This window comes from Lynx canadensis, chromosome C2 (assembly GCF_007474595.2).
Source record: "Lynx canadensis isolate LIC74 chromosome C2, mLynCan4.pri.v2, whole genome shotgun sequence".
Taxonomy (NCBI): domain Eukaryota; kingdom Metazoa; phylum Chordata; class Mammalia; order Carnivora; family Felidae; genus Lynx; species Lynx canadensis.
Window position 1 is genome coordinate 36,063,055 of NC_044311.2, and position 18,790 is coordinate 36,081,844.

The 18,790-nt window shown below is 44.1% G+C and overlaps 1 protein-coding gene across 1 annotated transcript in view; it reads left to right on the plus strand.

Annotated features, from left to right (window-relative positions):
- The window catches only part of CLSTN2 (calsyntenin 2), a 611,966-nt gene that overhangs the window by 590,684 nt on the left and 2,492 nt on the right, over positions 1-18,790 (plus strand). The window contains exons 11-15 of the mRNA XM_030330025.1: positions 4,589-4,737; positions 6,653-6,870; positions 17,043-17,213; positions 17,687-17,832; positions 17,940-18,063. Of these exons, the coding sequence (XP_030185885.1) occupies positions 4,589-4,737; positions 6,653-6,870; positions 17,043-17,213; positions 17,687-17,832; positions 17,940-18,063 (808 nt within the window). The remainder of the gene's footprint in view (positions 1-4,588; positions 4,738-6,652; positions 6,871-17,042; positions 17,214-17,686; positions 17,833-17,939; positions 18,064-18,790) is intronic.

Consider the following 18,790-nt stretch of genomic DNA (forward strand, 5'->3'; position numbering starts at 1 on the left):
TCCTGTCCCTGTGTAATGCTAATGCCACTGTGTGTCTTACACAGAGACCTAACTTCAGTCATGCCACAGGGTTGGTAACACTGCAATTTAAATTTTTATGTTTTATATTTGAGAGAGAGAGAGAGAGAGAGCGAGCAGGGGAAGGGCAAAGAGACAGAGACAGAACCTGATTTTTTTTTTAATTCTTTATGTTTAGTAACACTACAATTTAAAGCAAACAAAACATGGGCGCCTGGGTGGCTCAGTCGGTTAAGCGTCCAACTTCGGCTCAGGTCACGATCTCACATTTGGGAAGTTTGAGCCCTGCTTCAGGCTCTGTGCTGACAGCTCAGAGCCTGGAGCCTGCTTCGGATTCTGTGTCTCCCTCTCTCTCTGCCCCTCCCATGCTCACGCTCTCTCTCTTTCTCTCAAAAATAAACAAACATTAAGAAAATTTAAAAAACCTAGTTTGGTAGAAGGTTTTGTTGATCCTGCACGAAATTTATTGCTAGTCCAGTGCCCACCTTCATGCCCTGTGGCAGCTCTGGGGATGGTCAGGCAGCCAAACTAGGGTATTAATTGGAGATCCAACACATGGCCTAACCCATCCCCTCCTTAGGTGGCTGCGGTGGGAATGTGCCCCCTGCTGATTGCCACAGTATGCTGCTGCCAAGAGCCTCTGGAAGAACTGTTTGAGGTTCCTGTTCAGCCCTTGTGTGAAGCTTAGAGATCAGCCACCTCTGCAGGGCTTATTCCATCTCCTGTGTCTCGTGTGCTAGACCCTGTGGTGACCGTGAGGAAAAGTCTACAGACCCTGCCCTGGAGGTGCTCACAGTTGGCTGGGGGAGACAGACAACAACAGCTCCATGACTCTGCTATAGCAGGGATGGTGCAGGGCAGGGTTGCAGGGAGGTAGGGGGGCATAAAAACACATGGGAACAGAAGTGGTATTTTAGAAGAATGAACTCGAATCTCCGAATGACTTCCAAAACACTCAGAACAGGGCAGCTCTATGGCTGAGCACACTAAGCTAGTGAGTCATCCACAGCAAGGGAGACGCCAACTGAAAAGATGACTGTGGCATCATCACCTGCACATATATCCGGGGCTTCCACACCCAACAGAGGGGTTGGTGCTCTGATCTCCCAGATCAGAGAGACCCTGCTCAGGGCATTGAGGGCAGAAGGGAACTGGATCATAGGATAAGAGGAGCAGTGAAGGCTGCGGTATACCTGTGTGGGCCAAGACTCAGGGCAGAAATAATTACAATGTTAAGAATTATAATAAAAGCTATCTAGGACTGAACACCCTTTACACACTAGATTCATTATATACATTATCTCTTTTAAGCCCCAGACAGGTAGGTATTAATATCCCCATTACTTTAAATGAGGAAATAAAGTCTGGAAAGGGCAAGTAGTCCAAAGTTGTTGTATCCTGTAGTCTGTACTGTAACTGGGGTACTGCAACCCGCACAGCCCATGATCTTTCAAAGATGCCACATAGACTTAGGTAAGCGAGAATCCTGCCTGGGAGGAGCTCAATTTTTCCAAATGGGTTTAAAACGATTGCAGTAGCAAATAACTCCAAAATCCCTATGGTTTTAATGCTTAAAAGTTTATTTTTCTCTGACATCAAGCCAGGGAGGCAGTGTGAGGCTTCCGCCTACAACACCAGAGCCACCAAAGGGGAGGAAGAAAAAGGCTAGAGCATTCCAGGGGGCTTTGACTGCCCCAGCCCGGAAGCCCCGCCTCACTTCCTCTCACACCTCATTGGCCAGACGTGGTCACATGGCCCTCCCACACACAGCAGGAGGCCTTTGCAAGTGTAGCCTCCAGGATGCCAAGGATGCAGAGGTGAACAGGGTTTAGCAAGCACTGATGACTCCCACAGAGCCATGACTATGGAAACAGTGACTGAAAAAAAGTCCTTTTGGAGAGTAACCTGGAGATGATAGGAGTAGAATGTGGGCCAAGGGGGAACATTCACTCATTCATCTGATGGGATTATAGGGCACTAGGGCTAGGTTCTGGAATTCAGGGATAGGAGTTGCAGTCCCTGTCTTCTGTGAGCTCATGGTCACTGTACTACAGTAATTATACTGCCATTTGATAAGCACTAGAGGAGCCCAGTGGGGACGTAAATGAGTGAAGTTGGGGTGGCCTCAAGGAGGAGGTAACAAAATACTCAAATGATAGTTGAAGGAGGCAAAGTGGAAGCTGTTGATTGGCTAGGGGCCATGCTGCAAGACTGTATGCGGGTCAGTATCATCAGTAGTGCTCATGGGACGTCTACTTCGTTTTACCCTCCAGACACAGAACAGGGAACTCTTAAAAAGGCATCCAAGTCAGGGAAAAGTTCATACAGATGGATTTTTCCTTAATCCCCTGAAAACATACTCCGTCTCCTTCATGGTAAGATTAAACCTACACTAAATGGTAAATTAAAACTACATGAAGGTAGCATTTATCACCTATCAGGCTGGCAAAAATCTCAAATGACAGCATATTCTGTTGTTGAGGTTTTGAGAAAAGAGGCATTCCCATATGCTGGGAGAGGGAGCATGTGTTGATATATATAATCCCTAGCAAGGGGGAATTAGGCAACATTTGTCAAAACTTAAAAGTGCATATACTGTTGGACCTAATAACTTCACACGGAGGGATTTATCCAATACATAGATATTTGCATACATATGAAATGTGTACAAGATTATTCATTGTGGAACTATTAGTAAAAGAATGGAAATAATCCAAATGTAACAAACTGGTTGAAAAAATTACACAGTAGAATATTATACAACTATAAAAAAAAGTTTATGATGTACTGATACAGAAAGATCTCCAAGATTTGAGCTAAGTGAAGAAACAAAGTACAATAAAGTATGTAAAAAGCTACTTTTGGTTGAAGAAAGGAGAAAAAAGGAAATCTATATTCCTAAGAATGCTTACATGTAACTTTCAGGGTAGGCTAAGTCATGCTGCTCTAACAAGTGACTTAAACATTTCAGTGGCTTATCCAACTTTTTGTTGTCATTGTTCACACCTAATGTCCATTACATAGATTGGCTTCAGCTCTGATCCATATCACCAGCACTGTGAGACCAGGCTGCTGGACCAGACCCTGAGGGAACTTGGCAGGTTTCATGGCAGAGGGAAAGGGACATGGCAAACCATGAACTAGCTGTGAAATCGTCTCCATGAGTGTGAACCAAATAATACTTCTGCCCACACTTCATTGGCCAAGCAAGTCACATGACCACTACTGACTACAAAAGGGAAAAATGTGTGTCTTGCAGGTAATGGTTCCATAGGTCACATAATCAAGTCTACTGACAATAGGTCAGGCATGTATAAGCCTCCCACTGGGAGGGGAAGCAGGTAATCATGAACAATAATGCAATTTGCCACTAAGAAAGTAATAGAACACTGATTACTTGTGGGACGGGATATTGGAAACTGGGTAAGAGATATGAATAAGATGGACACTTTCACTTAGAACATATATATATTTGAATTATGTGAATATATTATCCAAAAAAATGTTGGCATAAAAATATATCCAGATCAGGGGTGCCTGGGTGGCTCAGTCAGACGAGCATGTGACTCTGATCTCAGGGTTGTGAGTTCAAGCCCCATGTTGGGTGTAGAGATGATAGATAGATGGATAGATAGATAGATAACCAGATCTCCTTTTCCTCTGATATGAACTTTGGATACATAATCTGAATCCACTGATAAGCTCCTGACATCTTACTGACAACACTTACTAATAATTCCTGCTCAGAAGCATGTGAAGATCAGTAAGTCAGACCAGCACCAAAGCAGTTCTCTGTGCTCCATTTGGAGAAGAGTAACTGCTAGGGCTTTGCAGAGAGAAGCAGAAGCTTGTATCTGGTTTATCTGTCTTGAGGACTCAAGTGACTTGGTGGAGAGCATTATAGCCCCGGGGCCTGCACCAAGTATGGGATACCAGGGACTCTGAGTGAAATGAACAGATAACAGACCTGGGACAGCTGGCAAGAGTGTAAACAGCAAGTGAGCAAAACTCTTGGGAAGGCAGAGTGGAGCACCAGGAAAAAAAAGACCAGGAATCAGATATAAAGAGGGCCGTTAACTAAAAAATGAGCTTTAAGGTCAGAAGCTAAGAAGATGGCCATGAATCAGGAAGGGGAGCACAGGGTGAACTGAGGAGGAGTTCAAGGCCAAAGACAAGACCAGTGAAAGGAGCAAAACCCCAAGTTTCCAGGCACTCAGCTGAGGGGGCAGGCCGTCTAAGGGCTGAAAGGCTGGTCAGGACCCCACAGCAGCACAGGGCATGGGCCACCCTGCAAGGGCTAGATCACAAGAGACCTGTGATGGGGATCCAGAATCTTATGCTATGGCTTTGGAGTTTATAATCCCTAAAGGTCTTAAAGGGGAGGCCCGGAAGCCCCGCCAAGGGGGCGGGGAGGAGCAGGAATTGTTTGAGGGGTTAAAACACTCATCTGTGCTCATGGCTGCTGCCCTTGCAGACGCTCTGGAGACACCAGGCCTTTGTGGTCTGTCCATGGAGGTGGAGGGCTCCGTCGCTGATCATTCTCCCCCATGATGCCCCTTTCCTCCTCTAGTACCACTTCAACCCCTCGCAGTCCGTCCTGGTGATGGAAGGTGACGATATTGGGAACATCAATCGTGCCCTCCAGAAGGTCTCCTACATCAACTCCAGGCAGTTCCCGACGGCAGGTGTGCGGCGCCTGAGAGTCTCTTCCAAAGTCCAGTGAGTAGACAGGTGCTGGTCAACTAGGGGCCCAGCTGAGGCAGCAGGGATGGGGCATGCTCCCTGGCAAAACAATTCACCTTTCTTCAGCTAATTCTCAATTTCTCTGCTGTCCCTGTGAGGATGCCCCGGTGAATCAGTGTTCTCCCCTTGTTGTTCTTAAAGAAAATGTTCTATTGCTTTGTCAACACCAATCCAGCATTCTCCATTTAATTCAGAATCTGATGTAGTACTGCTTTCTGTAAATTCTCAGAAAGCTTGGTTTTAAGTGGTCTGATCTCAGGGTACCGTAGCTGGTGGGTACACAGGTGCTTAACAAATGTTTATTAAATTAGCTTCAAATCACCCAGCTTTGTAGAGATCTCCTAAGTACCATGAGTCTGAAAAGAGGGTGTGGTTCTTGTCCCCAGGGAATCAGAGTTCAATTAAGGAGATGCAACCGTTTATTAGTGAAATCTGTGGATACCTCCCTTCTTGGCCTGTCATCTCTCAGCCACAGCAACTGCCTGGGAGGGCAGCAAAGGGGGGACCCCCAGAAAAACTCCTGAGAGGTGGGAGTGGAGTCACCCAGCCCCTGGAGCCAGGAGAAGAATCCAGAAGGCCAGGAACAAGGCAGGGAAGAATGAGGCTGCTGACTGCCACATTACTGGGCCCTGGGATAGGTGCCATTAGATTAGGCAGCAATTAGATTGAATAGTTGTAGTGACAGAGAAGGTGCATTCACCTTCACACTAAGGGCCACCCTTGGAGGCCTGCACCAGGGAGCAAGCACCTCCAGGTCAGCTGCAGTCAAGTAGAGGGACTAGGCTGGCCAGTCTCTACCTCTGGGACCAGGTTTCCATAAACTGACGAGGGACAGGGTACCTTCTGGGGTTGGTGCAGAAAAGGCCAAAGTCGGGAGCAGGAGACAACCACCACTCGCACATCTGGCCCACTCCAAAGAAGATGTGGCTCAGCATGATGTCCACCCAGACTGCCCTTCTCTCAGGAACTTTCCCAAGAGATACAAGCTGATGGCTGCCACAGCTGGAGTCAACTCAGCGTTCTCAGAGCAACCATCTGGGCTGCCATTATAGCCTCTGTCTTTGGCCTACATGAGTGATAGAGTTCTAGTGATAGAGTGTGATTAAGGGTGTTGGATCTGCCAACATGATGCATGAGCTCCACGATGCAGGTTCTGGGGTCAGCCTCTTTTCTGTACGTCATCACCTTGAATCCTTCCTACTAAAAGGTAATTAATTATTGTCATCACCATTGTATAGATGGAGAAACTGAGGTTCACAGGAGTCGTACCTTGCCCACAGTCACCCAGCCCAGTGGTGGCAGAGCCAGGCCATGGACCCTTACCTAACTTCCCAGGCCTTGCTTGTGTTGTCACACCATTCTGCCTTCTGGATATTTCTGTGGCCGTGCATCAGGAGAAAGGAATGTGGTCAGCAGCACCCAGCTGTACAGCTGCAACAGGGACACTGTGAGATGGCCTCAGAGAGAGAAAACATACACAAAAGTGCAGGAGAGTTTAGCCCCGGGGTCTCAGCAAGGTGCCGCTACTCAACCAGTTAGACAACAATTTGCTTACCAAATCCTAATGCACATCTGAAGCAGTTGCTATCTAATTCATGTTGCCACTGATTACTTTGTTAAAGGATAATTAAAGGTTTAACAGTTACTTGTTGCTGGTATCGAAGATTCCCATTTCTCCCAGAAGCTGATCTTCCTAAGCCCCTAGATTGCTATTGGCTTTGACTTTAATGTGGCTTTAAATCTGAATGTCTGTTGACACCGTCAGAGACTCTGAGGCAGTCAGGATACCTTGTTGAGAACGAGAGATGGCTGTGTGGATCCTTGTCCACAGCCGCGCGATGGATGGTTTTATCACTCGCTCGTCAGTGCCATGACTGCGGCTGTTTCCCAGGTGCTTTGGAGAAGATGTGTGCATCAGCGTCCCCGACGTGGACGCCTATGTGATGGTGCTGCAGGCCATCGAGCCCCAGATCAGCCTCCGTGGCACGGACCGCCTATGGAGACCCGCCGCCCAGTTTGAAAGTGCCAGAGGGGTGACCCTCTTCCCCGACATCAAGATCGTGAGCACCTTCGCCAAAGCTGAGACCCCGGGTGAGCCGAAGGCCACAGGTACGGATGCACACTGGGTTGTGGGGCGGGGGCCTTCAGTCCTCACAGTCACATCAGGTCACGCTTGAGAACAACAGCGCTCTTCACCACAGCAGGGAATTTCTAATAGCAAAGCAAACAACCTGGAAACAACGCAGATAAGTAACAGGTGGGAAATGAACCACTTGGCAAATTGGGGTCTGCCCATATACCCATGTGTTAGGATGTTGGAGGGAGGGCACTTACCAAATGGTGGACGAAAGAAGGCAAGATGCAAATTACAGAGTACCGACACATACTCAGAAAAATGCCAGGAAGAAAAGGCTAATGCTAACCGTCCTGTTCTCCAAGAAGCGTAAGAGCCCATTTCTCTCTGTTCCCATTCAGTTTGCGGCAAGTGCAAAAGGTTCTATAGTGAGCGTGTATTGTTGTGATAATCAGGAGAAAAGCTAAAGAGGCACAAAGAAAAAATCTAGCTGCACCTTAATACACACATGGTAAAAGGACTTATTCAGCAGCATTGGTCTAAGCTCTTCAGAAACTTCCCGATTGTGCTTTCCAACATGTCCATCATTGGGAGATCCATCTGGCGGAGGTGGAGTAAGTTGAATTATCTGCCAGGGAGAAACACTCAGTTGCACGGAAAAGCTACAGTGCATTCAGCTGGCAGAGAGTGGTGGGTGACAGGAAGGATAAAGAAAGAAGGAAGGGAAACCCAGGGCCCAGATCTACAGGGGAAATACTTGTTTAACTGTCCTTTGTGGCCTCCTCCAGGAACATACTTCCAGCTCTCCCTCTCCCCCTCCAAAAGCACTGCTGATGATGTGCTGGTGCCTGTGGGCCAGAGTGCCTGAGAGGCTGCTCCTGTAATCCCAAATCCTCATTGCCTTAAACCACCCTGGTCCCTAGTGAATGGGGTCCCTCAAAAGGCAGCCCTTCTTAGCTCACAAAAATAGATGGTGTCTTACCGCTTGTCCTGGCAGGGCCATTTCCTAGTTATACTCCAAGGTGCATTCAGTCCTCTGGTCTTCCGCCTTCCCCTCATTTGTAGCTACCATCAGACAGAAAAAGGAAGGACTTGTGACCACCATGGTTGCAGGCTGTAACTGAGAGTGGCTGAATACACTAGGCCTGACACTGGCTGACGGGCAGTGGCCGGAAAAGCAATCACCTGGGTGTCTGTCTTATAAACTTGCTGTTTATGAGAGGTGTGGGCAGAGCATAGAGCCACGTGCCCAAGAGGTCTTATTGGTACTTTGTTTATCTTACTCTTACTGTGCCTAGAATAATTATTATGGGTGCCTTCAATAAGCAGGCTAATGGCATTTGCCACCAGGCCTCAGTGACCCACCCCGGCATCATCATCTGCCCCTACCGACTCCCTCCTCTTTGTGCTGTTTCAGTACCAAAGACAGGCAAGTTCCCCATGCCCACCCCTCTCCCTCACACCTCTGTGTTCTCACCTTTACTCATGCTCTAGCCTCTGCCTGGAAGGTCCCTCTCCCTTCCCATGTGTGTTACTCTCCCTCCTCCCGCTCTGATCCCTAGTCTGGGCTGGCTCTCCTGCTCTGTAAGCCTCCAATAACATGCTTTCCTGTAATGTACATGTGGGCTAGCCCTCAGTGGCAGTTATCTGTTAATTAAGCCAGACCAGGGGCTCCATGAGGGCTCCACCATGGCTGATTTGCCTAAATGCCTGAGCCCAGCACAGTCCCTTCAGCACAGTGGGAATCCAGAGAAGTATAGACGCAAGATAGAACCTGTAATGCAGTCATGAAAGAACAATGAGAAAATAGCCACACCACGCCCCCTACCTAGTGTGAGCAACCAGCCAGCCACATGGGGCAGTAGGAGTAAGGATGACCTTAAGTGACCTGACAAGAAACTCACGAAAATCTCTAGAAACCTCGCAAAGGCCACTTGAAATACTGATACACATACACTATCATTAATGATGGGTCCTAAATGTATATTCATAGACTTTCAGATTTTGCCAGTGATCCATGAAACCATTGGGATTAACAAGCATTTAAAAATTAATCATATGAAATTATTTATAATAATGTATATCCAGTGAGAGCAAAAAGTATTTTTGGTATCACTAAAAAATTAAAATAGAAAATAATTATTTAAAATAATTCTCCCCTCTTTAGTAAATGCTTTTTAATTTCTATTTTCATAAATGTTTTATAATCCACAAAACATATTAGTCTACTTTATAAATAAATAACCATATTTAAATGATCTTGGTTCAGAAATTTAAAAAAAAAAAAAAAGGCTGTGAAATCAAAAACACTTAGACTACTAGCCCAAAGATTATGAATTTATAAACCGTGGAATCAGAAAGTCATGGTTTCTGTACCAGCTTTTCCCCTACTATCTGTGTAAGCCTGGGCAGTCCACCCCACCCCTGAACCTTCCATCTCACCATTGGTGAAATAAGGATAATAACGGCACCCCGACTTAATATCTGTTAAGATTGTTTGCACAGTGCCTGATCCATAGCAAGCACTCCATAAATCCCACTTTTTTTTTTAAGCCAGTATAGTTAACATACAGTGTTCTGTTAATTTCAGGTGTACAATACATTGATTCAGCAATTCTATGCACTACTCAGTGCTCATCATGATAAGTGCACTCTAATCTCCTTCACCTATTTCACCCATCCCCCCTCGGATACCCATCAGTTTGTTCTCTACAGTTAAGGGTCTGGTATTTTGGTTTGTCTCTTTTCTTCTTTGTTCGTTTGTTTCTTAAATTCCACGAGTGAAATCATACAGTATTTGTCTCTGACTTGCTGCACTTCAGGATCCATCCATGTTGTCATAAATGGCAAGATTTAATTCTTAGGTTGAATAATATTCCATAGTGTGTGTGTCTGTGTGTGTGTGTGTGTGTGTATATATATATATATATATATATATACACACACATACATACATACATACCACCTCTTTATCCTTCCATGTAACAGTGGACACTTGGGTTGCTTCCATAATTTGGCTATTGTAAACGACAGGTAATTCTTTTTTTTTTTTTTTAATTTTTTTTTTCAACATTTATTTATTTTTGGGACAGAGAGAGACAGAGCATGAACGGGGGAGGGGCAGAGAGAGAGGGAGACACAGAATCGGAAACAGGCTCCAGGCTCTGAGCCATCAGCCCAGAGCCCGACGCGGGGCTCGAACTCACGGACCGCGAGATCGTGACCTGGCTGAAGCCGGACGCTTAACCGACTGCGCCACCCAGGCGCCCCTAATTTGGCTATTGTAAATAATGCTTCAATAAAAGGGGTGCATATGTCTTTTCAAATTAGTATTTATGTATTCTTTGTGTAAATACCCAAGAGAATTACTAGATCGTATGGTAATTCTATTTTTAATATTTTGAGGAACCTCTATACTGTTTTCCAGAGCGGCTGCACCAGTTTGCATTCCCACCAACAGTGTGCAAGGGTTCCTTTTCCTCCACATCCTTGCCAACAGTTGTTTTTTCTTGTGTTTATTTTAGCCATTCTGAGAGATGTGAGGTGATGTATCATTGCAGTTTTTATTTGCATTTCCCTGATAATTAGTGGTGATGAGCCTTTTTTCATGTGTCTAATGGGCCATCTGAATGTCTTCTTTGGAAGAAATGTCTGCTCATGTCTCCTGTCCATTTTTTAATTGGATACTTATTTTGGGGTATTGAGTTGTGTAAACTCTTTATATATTTTGGATACTAACCCTTTATCATTTGTAAATAACTTCTTCCATTCAGTACGTTGTCTTTTAGTTTTGATGATTGCTTCTTTTGCTATGCAGAAGCTTATTTCCATGTAGTCCCAATAGTTCATTTTTGCTTTTGGTTTCCCTTGTTTCAGGAGACATACCTAGAAAAATGGTCCTATAGCCATTGTCAGAGAGATAACTGCCTGTGCTCTCTTCTAGGATTTTTATGGTTTCCAAGTTTTACAGTTAGGTCCTTAGTCCATTTTGATTTCATTTTTGTCTATGGTGTTGGAAAGTAGTCCACTGTCATTCTTTTGCATATAGCCATCCAGTTTTCCAAATACCATTTGTTGAAGAGACCATCATTTTCCCAAAGTATAGTCTTGCCTCCTTTGTCACAGATTAATTGACTTATATGCATGGGTTCATTTCTGGGCTTTCTATTCTGTTCCATTGATCTATGCATCTATTCTGTGCCAGTACCATACTGTTGTGATTACTACAGCTCTGTAGTATATCTCAAAATCTGGGATTGTGATACCTCCAGTTCTGTTCTTTTTTTTCAAGACTGCTTTGGCTATTTGGGGTCTTCTGTGATTTCATAAAAATTTTATGATTGTTCTGGTTCTAGTTCTAATGCTGTTGGTATTTTGATAGAGATTGCATTAAATCTGTAGATTGCATTAAAATATAGTCATTTTAACATTTCTTCTTCCACTCCATGAGAATGGGATGTCTTTCCCTTTGTGTCATCTTCATTTCTTTCATCAGTGTTTTATAGTTTACAGAGTACAGGTCTTTCATCTCCTTGGTTAAGTTTATTGCTAGTTAGTTTATTATTTTTGGTGCAACTTTAAATGGGATTATTTTCTTAATTTCTTTTTCTGCTGCTTAATTGTGAGTGTATAGAAATTTCTGTTTGTTGATTTTGTATCCTGAGACCTTACTCAATTCCTTTATCAATTCTAGTAGTCTTTTGGTGGAGTCTATAGGGTTTTTTAGATACAGTATCATGTCATCTGCAAATAGTGAAAGTTTTACTTCTTCTTTACCAATATGGATTCCTTTTATGTCTTTTTGTTGTATGATTGCTGTGGCTAGGACTTCTCGTACTATGTTGGATAAAAGTGGTGAGAGTGGATATTCTTGTCTTCTTCCTGATCTTGGGGAAAAATCTCAGTTTCTCACCAATGAGTATGATGTTAGCTGTGGGTTTTTCATCTGTGGTCTTTATTATGTTGAGATATGTTCCCTCTAAACATACTTTATGGAGGATTTTTATGATGAATGGAATTTTTACCTTGTCAAATGCTTTTTCTTCATCTATTGAAATGATCATGCTTTTCATTTTTTCTCTTGTTGATGTGATGTGTCATGTTGATTGTTTTGCAAATATTGAACTACCCTTGCATCTTGGGAATAAAACCAATTTGATCATGGTAAGTGATTTCTTTAATGTATTGTTGGATTCAGTTTGGTAATATTTTGTTAAGGATTTTTGCAACTATGTTCATCAGGAATATTGGCCTGTAGTTTTCCTTTTTGGTAGTGTCTTTATCTGGTTTGGGTATCAGGGTAATGCTGTTCTCAGAATGAATTTGGATGCTTTCCTTCTTTAATTTTTTGGAAGTTTGAGAAGAATATGTATTAACTCTTTAAATGTTTGGTAGAATTCACTTGTGAAGCCATCTGGTACTGGACTCTTGTTTTTTGGGAAGTATCTGATTACTGACTCAATTGCACTACTAGTGATCAGTCTATTCAAATTTTCTATTTCTTCCTGATTCCATTTGGGGAGATTATATATTTACCCATTTCTTCTAGGTTGTCTAACTTGTTGGCATAGGATTTGTCATAATATTCTCTTATAAACCTTTGTATTTCTGTGGTGTTGGTTATTTCTCCTCTTTCATTTTTGATTGTTAGTCCTCTTTTTTTCTTTTAATGAGTCCAGCTAAAGGTTTATCCATTTTGTTCATCTTTTCAAAGAACCAGCTCCTGGTTTCACTGAGCTATCCTATTGCTTTTGCAGTTTCTATTTCATTTATTTCTGCTCTGATCTTTATTATTTCTTTGCTTCTACTGGTTTGGGGTTTTGTTTGTTGTTCTTTTTCTAGCTCCTTTAGGTGTAAGGTTGTTTGAGATTTTTCTTCCTGCTTGAGGCGAGCTTATGTTGCCATAAACTTCCCTTTTAGAACAGCTTTTGCTGCATCCCGAAGATTTTGGCCCATTATATTTTCATTTGTCTCTATGTATTTTTTTAAATTTCCTCTTGGATTTCTTGGTGACCCTTTCATTGTTTACTAGCACATTCTAATAGCCTGCATGTATTTGTGTTCTTTCCAGGTTTTTTCTTGTGGTTGCTTTCTAGATTCATAGCACTGTGTTTGGAAAAGATGCATGGTATGATTTTGATCTTTATGAATTTATTGAGACTTTATGACTTAATATATACTCTGGAAAATGTTCCAGGTGTAATAGAAAATGTTTATTCTGTTTTAGGATGCACTGTTCTGAATAGATCTATTAGATTCATCTGGCCCAATGTGTCATTCAAAGCCACTGTTTCCTTGTTGATTTTCTGTTTGGATGATCTGTCATTTATGTAAGTGGGGTGTTAAAGTCCCCTACTATTATTTTATTATTCTCAACTAATTGTGCTCACTTTGGCAGCACATATATTATTCTCCACTAATTCCTTTATGTTTATTATTGGCTGCTTTATGTATTTGGGTGCTCTCATGTTGGATATTTACAATTGTTATATCTTCTTGTTGGATTGTCCCCTTGATTATATAGTGTCCTTTGTCTCTTGTTACAGTCTTTGTTTTAAAGTCTGTTTTGTCTGAGAGAAGTATTGCTACCCCAGCTTGCTTTCCACTTCTATTTACATGATAAATGCTTTTCCATCCCTTCATTTGCAGTCGGCATGTTTCTCTAGGTCTGAAATGAGTCTTTTGTAGGCAGCATACAGATGGGTCTTGTTTTTATTTGTTTATCCATTCCATCACCCTGCGTCTTTTTTAGGAGCATTTAGTCCATTTACATTTAATGTAATTATTGGTAAATATGTACTCTCTGCCATTTTGTTACTTGTTTTATAGTTGTTTTTGTAGTTCTTCTCTGTTCTGTTCTTGCTCTCTTCTCTCATGGTTGGTTGGCTTTCTTTAGTGATATGCTTGGATGCCATTCTTTTTATTTTTTACATATCTGTTCTGGTTTGATTTGTGGTTACCAGTAGGTTTGTATATAACATCTTCTGCATTTAGCATTCTGTATTAAGTTAATGGTCCCTTATGTTTGAACCCATTCTTGACTCCTCTCCACCCCACCCCCCCATTTTAGGTACATGGTGTCATACTTTATACTCTTTTGTGAGTCCCTTGACTGATTTTTGTAGATGTTTTTTACTGCTCTTGTGCTTCCTAAATTTCTTACTGCTACTTATGGTCTTTCCTTTTCACTCAGTGAATCCCCTTTCCCATTTCTTATAGTGATTTAGTCACCATAAATTCATTTATGTTTTGTTTACCTGGGAAACTCTTTCTCTCCTTCTATTCTTTTTTTTTTTTTCAACGTTTATTTATTTTTGGGACAGAGAGAGACAGAGCATGAACGGGGGAGGGGCAGAGAGAGAGGGAGACACAGAATCGGAAACAGGCTCCAGGCTCCGAGCCATCAGCCCAGAGCCTGACGCGGGGCTCGAACTCACAGACCGCGAGATCGTGACCTGGCTGAAGTCGGACGCTTAACCGACTGCGCCACCCAGGCGCCCCTCTCTCCTTCTATTCTTAATGATCGCCTTGCTAGATAGGGTATTCTTGGTTGCAGGGTTTTTTTCCCCTTTAGGCACTTTGAATATATCATGCCACTCCCTTCTGGCTTGCAAACTCTCTGCTGAAAAATCAGCTGATAGCTTATGGGGCTTCCTTTGTATCTGTTTTCTTTTTCTTGTTTTAAAAATTGTCACTACTTGTTGCCATTTTAATGATTGTATCTTGGTGTGGGCCTCCTTGGGTTGATTTTATTGGGGGCTCTCTGTGCCTTCTGGATCTGTTTTTCCCCCCACATTTGGGAAGTTTTCAGGTATTATTTCTTTAAGCAAATTTTCTACCCCTTTTCTCTCTTCCCCTGGCATCCCTATAGTGTGAATGTTGTTATGCTTGATGGTGTCACAGAATTCTCCAAGTCTCCTTTCTCTTTCCGTCTCTCCCTCTCTCTCTCTCTCCCCTGTTCAGGTTTATTGCCTTCCATCACTCTGTCCTCCAGGTTGCTGAGCTCTTCTTCTTCTAGTCTACTATTTATTTCATCTAGTGTATTTTTATTTTCAGCTATTGAGTTCTTCATCTCTGGTGATTTAGGTTTCCTCTTTGTTGAGGAACTCACTGAGGTCCTTTACCCTTCACCAGTCCAGTGAGTATCTCTATGACTATAACTTTAAATTCTGTATCACAGATATTAATCTTCTAATTTTTGTTTAGGTCTCTTGCTGTGATTTAGTCCTGTTCTTTCATTTGGGACATATTCCTCTGTCTCATTTTGTCTAACCTTCTGTGTGTAAGCAATGTCAGCTACATGTACTGCTCTTGAAAGTAGTGGCCTTATGAAAAAGAGGTCCTATAGTGCCCTGCAGTGTCCCCTGTTGACTACAACCTGGCACTTCAGGAATGTCTCCTATGTGTGCTGTGTGTGCTCTACTGTTGTGGATAAGCTTTTGCCTTCATCACAGTAGTATCGCACTGCAGGGTTCTTTCCCTGTATTGCCCTCTAAGTAGCTTTTGTTAGTGGATGGGGCCTGCAGTTAGATCAGATATCTTCCCCCAGCCTACTACTAGGGCTGTAGTCTGGCTGGTATGTGTGATTATCATCCCGTTTTCCAAGGCCAGGAATCACTTTGGAGCAGTGCTAGTCCTTTTGGGGTTGCTTACACACTGCCAGGCTTGTGGCACTACTTTGGATAGGCTCCAGCCAAGGGCATTTTGGAGGGGGCCAGTCAGCAGAATTTGGGGCATGGCACCTGGTTTTAGCAAGGTTTGTGTACATCTGCTATGTGAGGGGACATTTCTGTAGGTGAACGTGGGTGCAGTTGCACTGCTAGCAAGTTAGGTAGCATGTGTTGAGGCTGTGCTGGTTCCTGTAGGTGTCTGTGTATCTAGGCTGGGGAGCAGGGGAGGGAAATGGTACCCACCAGCTCCTTTGTTCCTAGAGCAGTCTCCCAATGACCTCTGCCCCTCTGCACACACTTTGAGAATAAAAACAAATCTCCCTTCAGTATACCCTGGGCATTTTTCAAACTGTTGCTTCTATATCTCCATGGGCTGTTGTGCTGGTTCTGGAAGGAGAGGGACAGAGTTTCCTCTCACCCTTTGGCTCCCCCAGAGCCAAACCCACTAATTTTTAATGTTCTAGGGGTTAAGCCAATTTTCAGAACTCATGAAATTATACCCAACTGGTTTTCAAAGCCAAATGGTATGGGGATTAATCTTCTCTGTGTAGGTTCCCCATCCCTGGGGTGCCTGGCATGAGCGTCTGTATTTTTCCCCTATCTGTACCCATGGCATCCCTCCCTCCCATGGACTCGTTTAGCTCCTGAGTACATCTCTTCCCTTCCTATCCTCTTCCATGTGGCCTCTTCTCTACATTTAGTTTTGGAGTTTGTTGTGCCAGTCTTCAGATTATTTTCTGGGTTATTTACACTAATGTGGTGTTATCAAGGTATGTCCCTGGGACAAAGTGAGCTTAGGGTCCTCCTACTCTGCCATCTTCCCCAGAAGTCCCAATCATTTTTAAGTTAGGACTGCCAACCTGTCCAGCATTCAAATATTCAGACATCCCTCTGGGAAATTTGTGGTCATAAAATCAGGCAACGATGGTTAAACTGACCAAAAGCTTGACAACTAACCAGTTTACTTAACCATTTGGTTATATTAACAATGCTTCTCTCTTTGAACAATGTGTAGTGATATGCTCCATATGAGCCCCTGGGTTAGATACTGAGGAGTCATTCCTAAAAAACTAGTGCCTCTACCCTTGAAAAACCCAAGGTTTGTTGGGGGTCACAGACACATATACCATGATGCCATGGGGAAAGCTAGGGAAGCATGGTAGAAAGGCACTTACCTTTTGCTTATGAAGCACCTAACTAGATGCCAGACACGACCTTCAATCCTCTCAAGACCCTCACTCTCCTTACAGATGAGGAGAGAGGTAGGTAGTTTCTCTAACATTATAAGCATCTCTGTAGCAGAGCTGGTATTCACGTATCTTTTGACTATGATTTTCGTGTTTCTCACACAAATCCATGCCCTCCAACCTCAGGGTCTACCTGAGCGTTCATCTGAGCAGTGAAGACAGTGGTTGGGATGGCACAGCCTCTTCTCCTGACCCAGCCTAACCCTGGGGTGTAGTCGCAGAGGAGGAAGATGACATACAAGGCCTGCTGAGTTGTCCTCATGCTTGTGTTTCCCATGTGTCTTCCCTCAGCCCCCAAATCAGCAGTCTTAGAAGAAATGCTCCATAACCTAGATTTCTGTGACATTTTGGTACTTGGAGGGGACCTGGACCCGAGACAGGAATGCTTAGAGCTCAACCACAGTGAGCTCCATCAGCGACACCTGGATGCCACTAACTCCACCGCAGGTTACTCCATCTATGGTAAGGCCACACTTGGCCCCTTCACCTGGTGGTCTCCTTTCAGAGTGCCTTCATGCAAGAGTCATGAGTGTGATGGCACTCTGGCACCTGTGGAATAGGGGTCATGCGGAGACTCTTGACCTCAGAGCATGGACTTATAGCCCCTCCTTCCATGAATTACTCCAGTATCTTGAGGACCTGGCCCACATCTCATTCCTGGGAACATCTACAGAAAGTAGGTGCATGCTTTATCTTATCATGTTTGATCTCAGCAAATATTATAGCAGCATTTGACAGACTGAGGCCAAACATTCTGGTCAGAGACCAATGTATTTGGAAATCCTGTGTGTCAGTTTAATTGGCTCCTTAGAACTTCTGTGCCTACTCATTGCCCTTAAGCATCTCAAAATTCAGGAGATTCACAAGTCTCAGCAGCCACAGCCTGTATCCCCCATCTTCTGCCTTCTTATGACAGGTGTGGTCTCTTGGCACAGGTGTGGGCTCCATGAGCCGCTATGAGCAGGTGCTGCATCACATCCGCTACCGCAACTGGCATCCAGCTTCCCTGGAGTCCCGACGGTTTAGAATCAAGTGCTCAGAACTCAATGGACGTTATACTAGCAATGAGTTCAACCTCGAGGTGAGTGAGCCCTGCCATCATTAGGGACTCTCACACCCACTTGTTCCTCATTTGTCTGGGCCCACCTGCCACTCTTGGTCAGCAGCACCTCTCCCTGCTCTTCCCAGGTCAGCATCCTCCATGAGGTCAGAATGTCAGACAAGGAGCACGTCAGCCACCTTATTGTGCAGCCTCCCTTCCTACAGTCTGTCCACCACCCCGAGTCCCGGAGTAGCATCCAGCGCAGTTCAGGTAGGTGGCCTTGGAGGAAGGACCTCAGGATACCGGGCGGTCACTGTGATTGAAGACCACCCACTAACAGGTATGGTGCAGGAGCTACAGGTACCCAGAAATGGGAAAGCTGGGAGCCCTACCTCTCAGATACTCACAGCCTCAGTAAGTGGCCAGTCAGGGAAAGAAGTTACACACAACATATCATAACAGAGTTTAGTACAGAGTACTAGGGTAAAATCTTCCAAGTCTTTTAGGCCTCAGCGCCACGTCCTGTGTGAAGCTTTCCATGAACCCCTGCATATGCTCACCCACATGCATATGTACACATATTGGGGTCTCCCACCCTTATTTCTGTTCTAGTCTTGCCATTTTTTTTTTTAATTTTTTTTAACGTTTTTTATTTATTTTTGGGACAGAGAGAGACAGAGCATGAACGGGGGAGGGGCAGAGAGAGAGGGAGACACAGAATCGGAAACAGGCTCCAGGCTCCGAGCCATCAGCCCAGAGCCTGACGCGGGGCTCGAACTCACGGACCGCAAGATCGTGACCTGGCTGAAGTCGGACGCTTAACCGACTGCGTCACCCAGGCGCCCCCTAGTCTTGCCATTTATATTACTGACTGGTGGGCCCTCCATCCCTATGAAATTCCACAGTCACCTGCCTGTCAGTGGACGCTGCCCTAGAGTTTGAGGGGGAAAGCCAGAGATAGAATTTACATCAGTTATTTCATTTGCTTCCCACAATT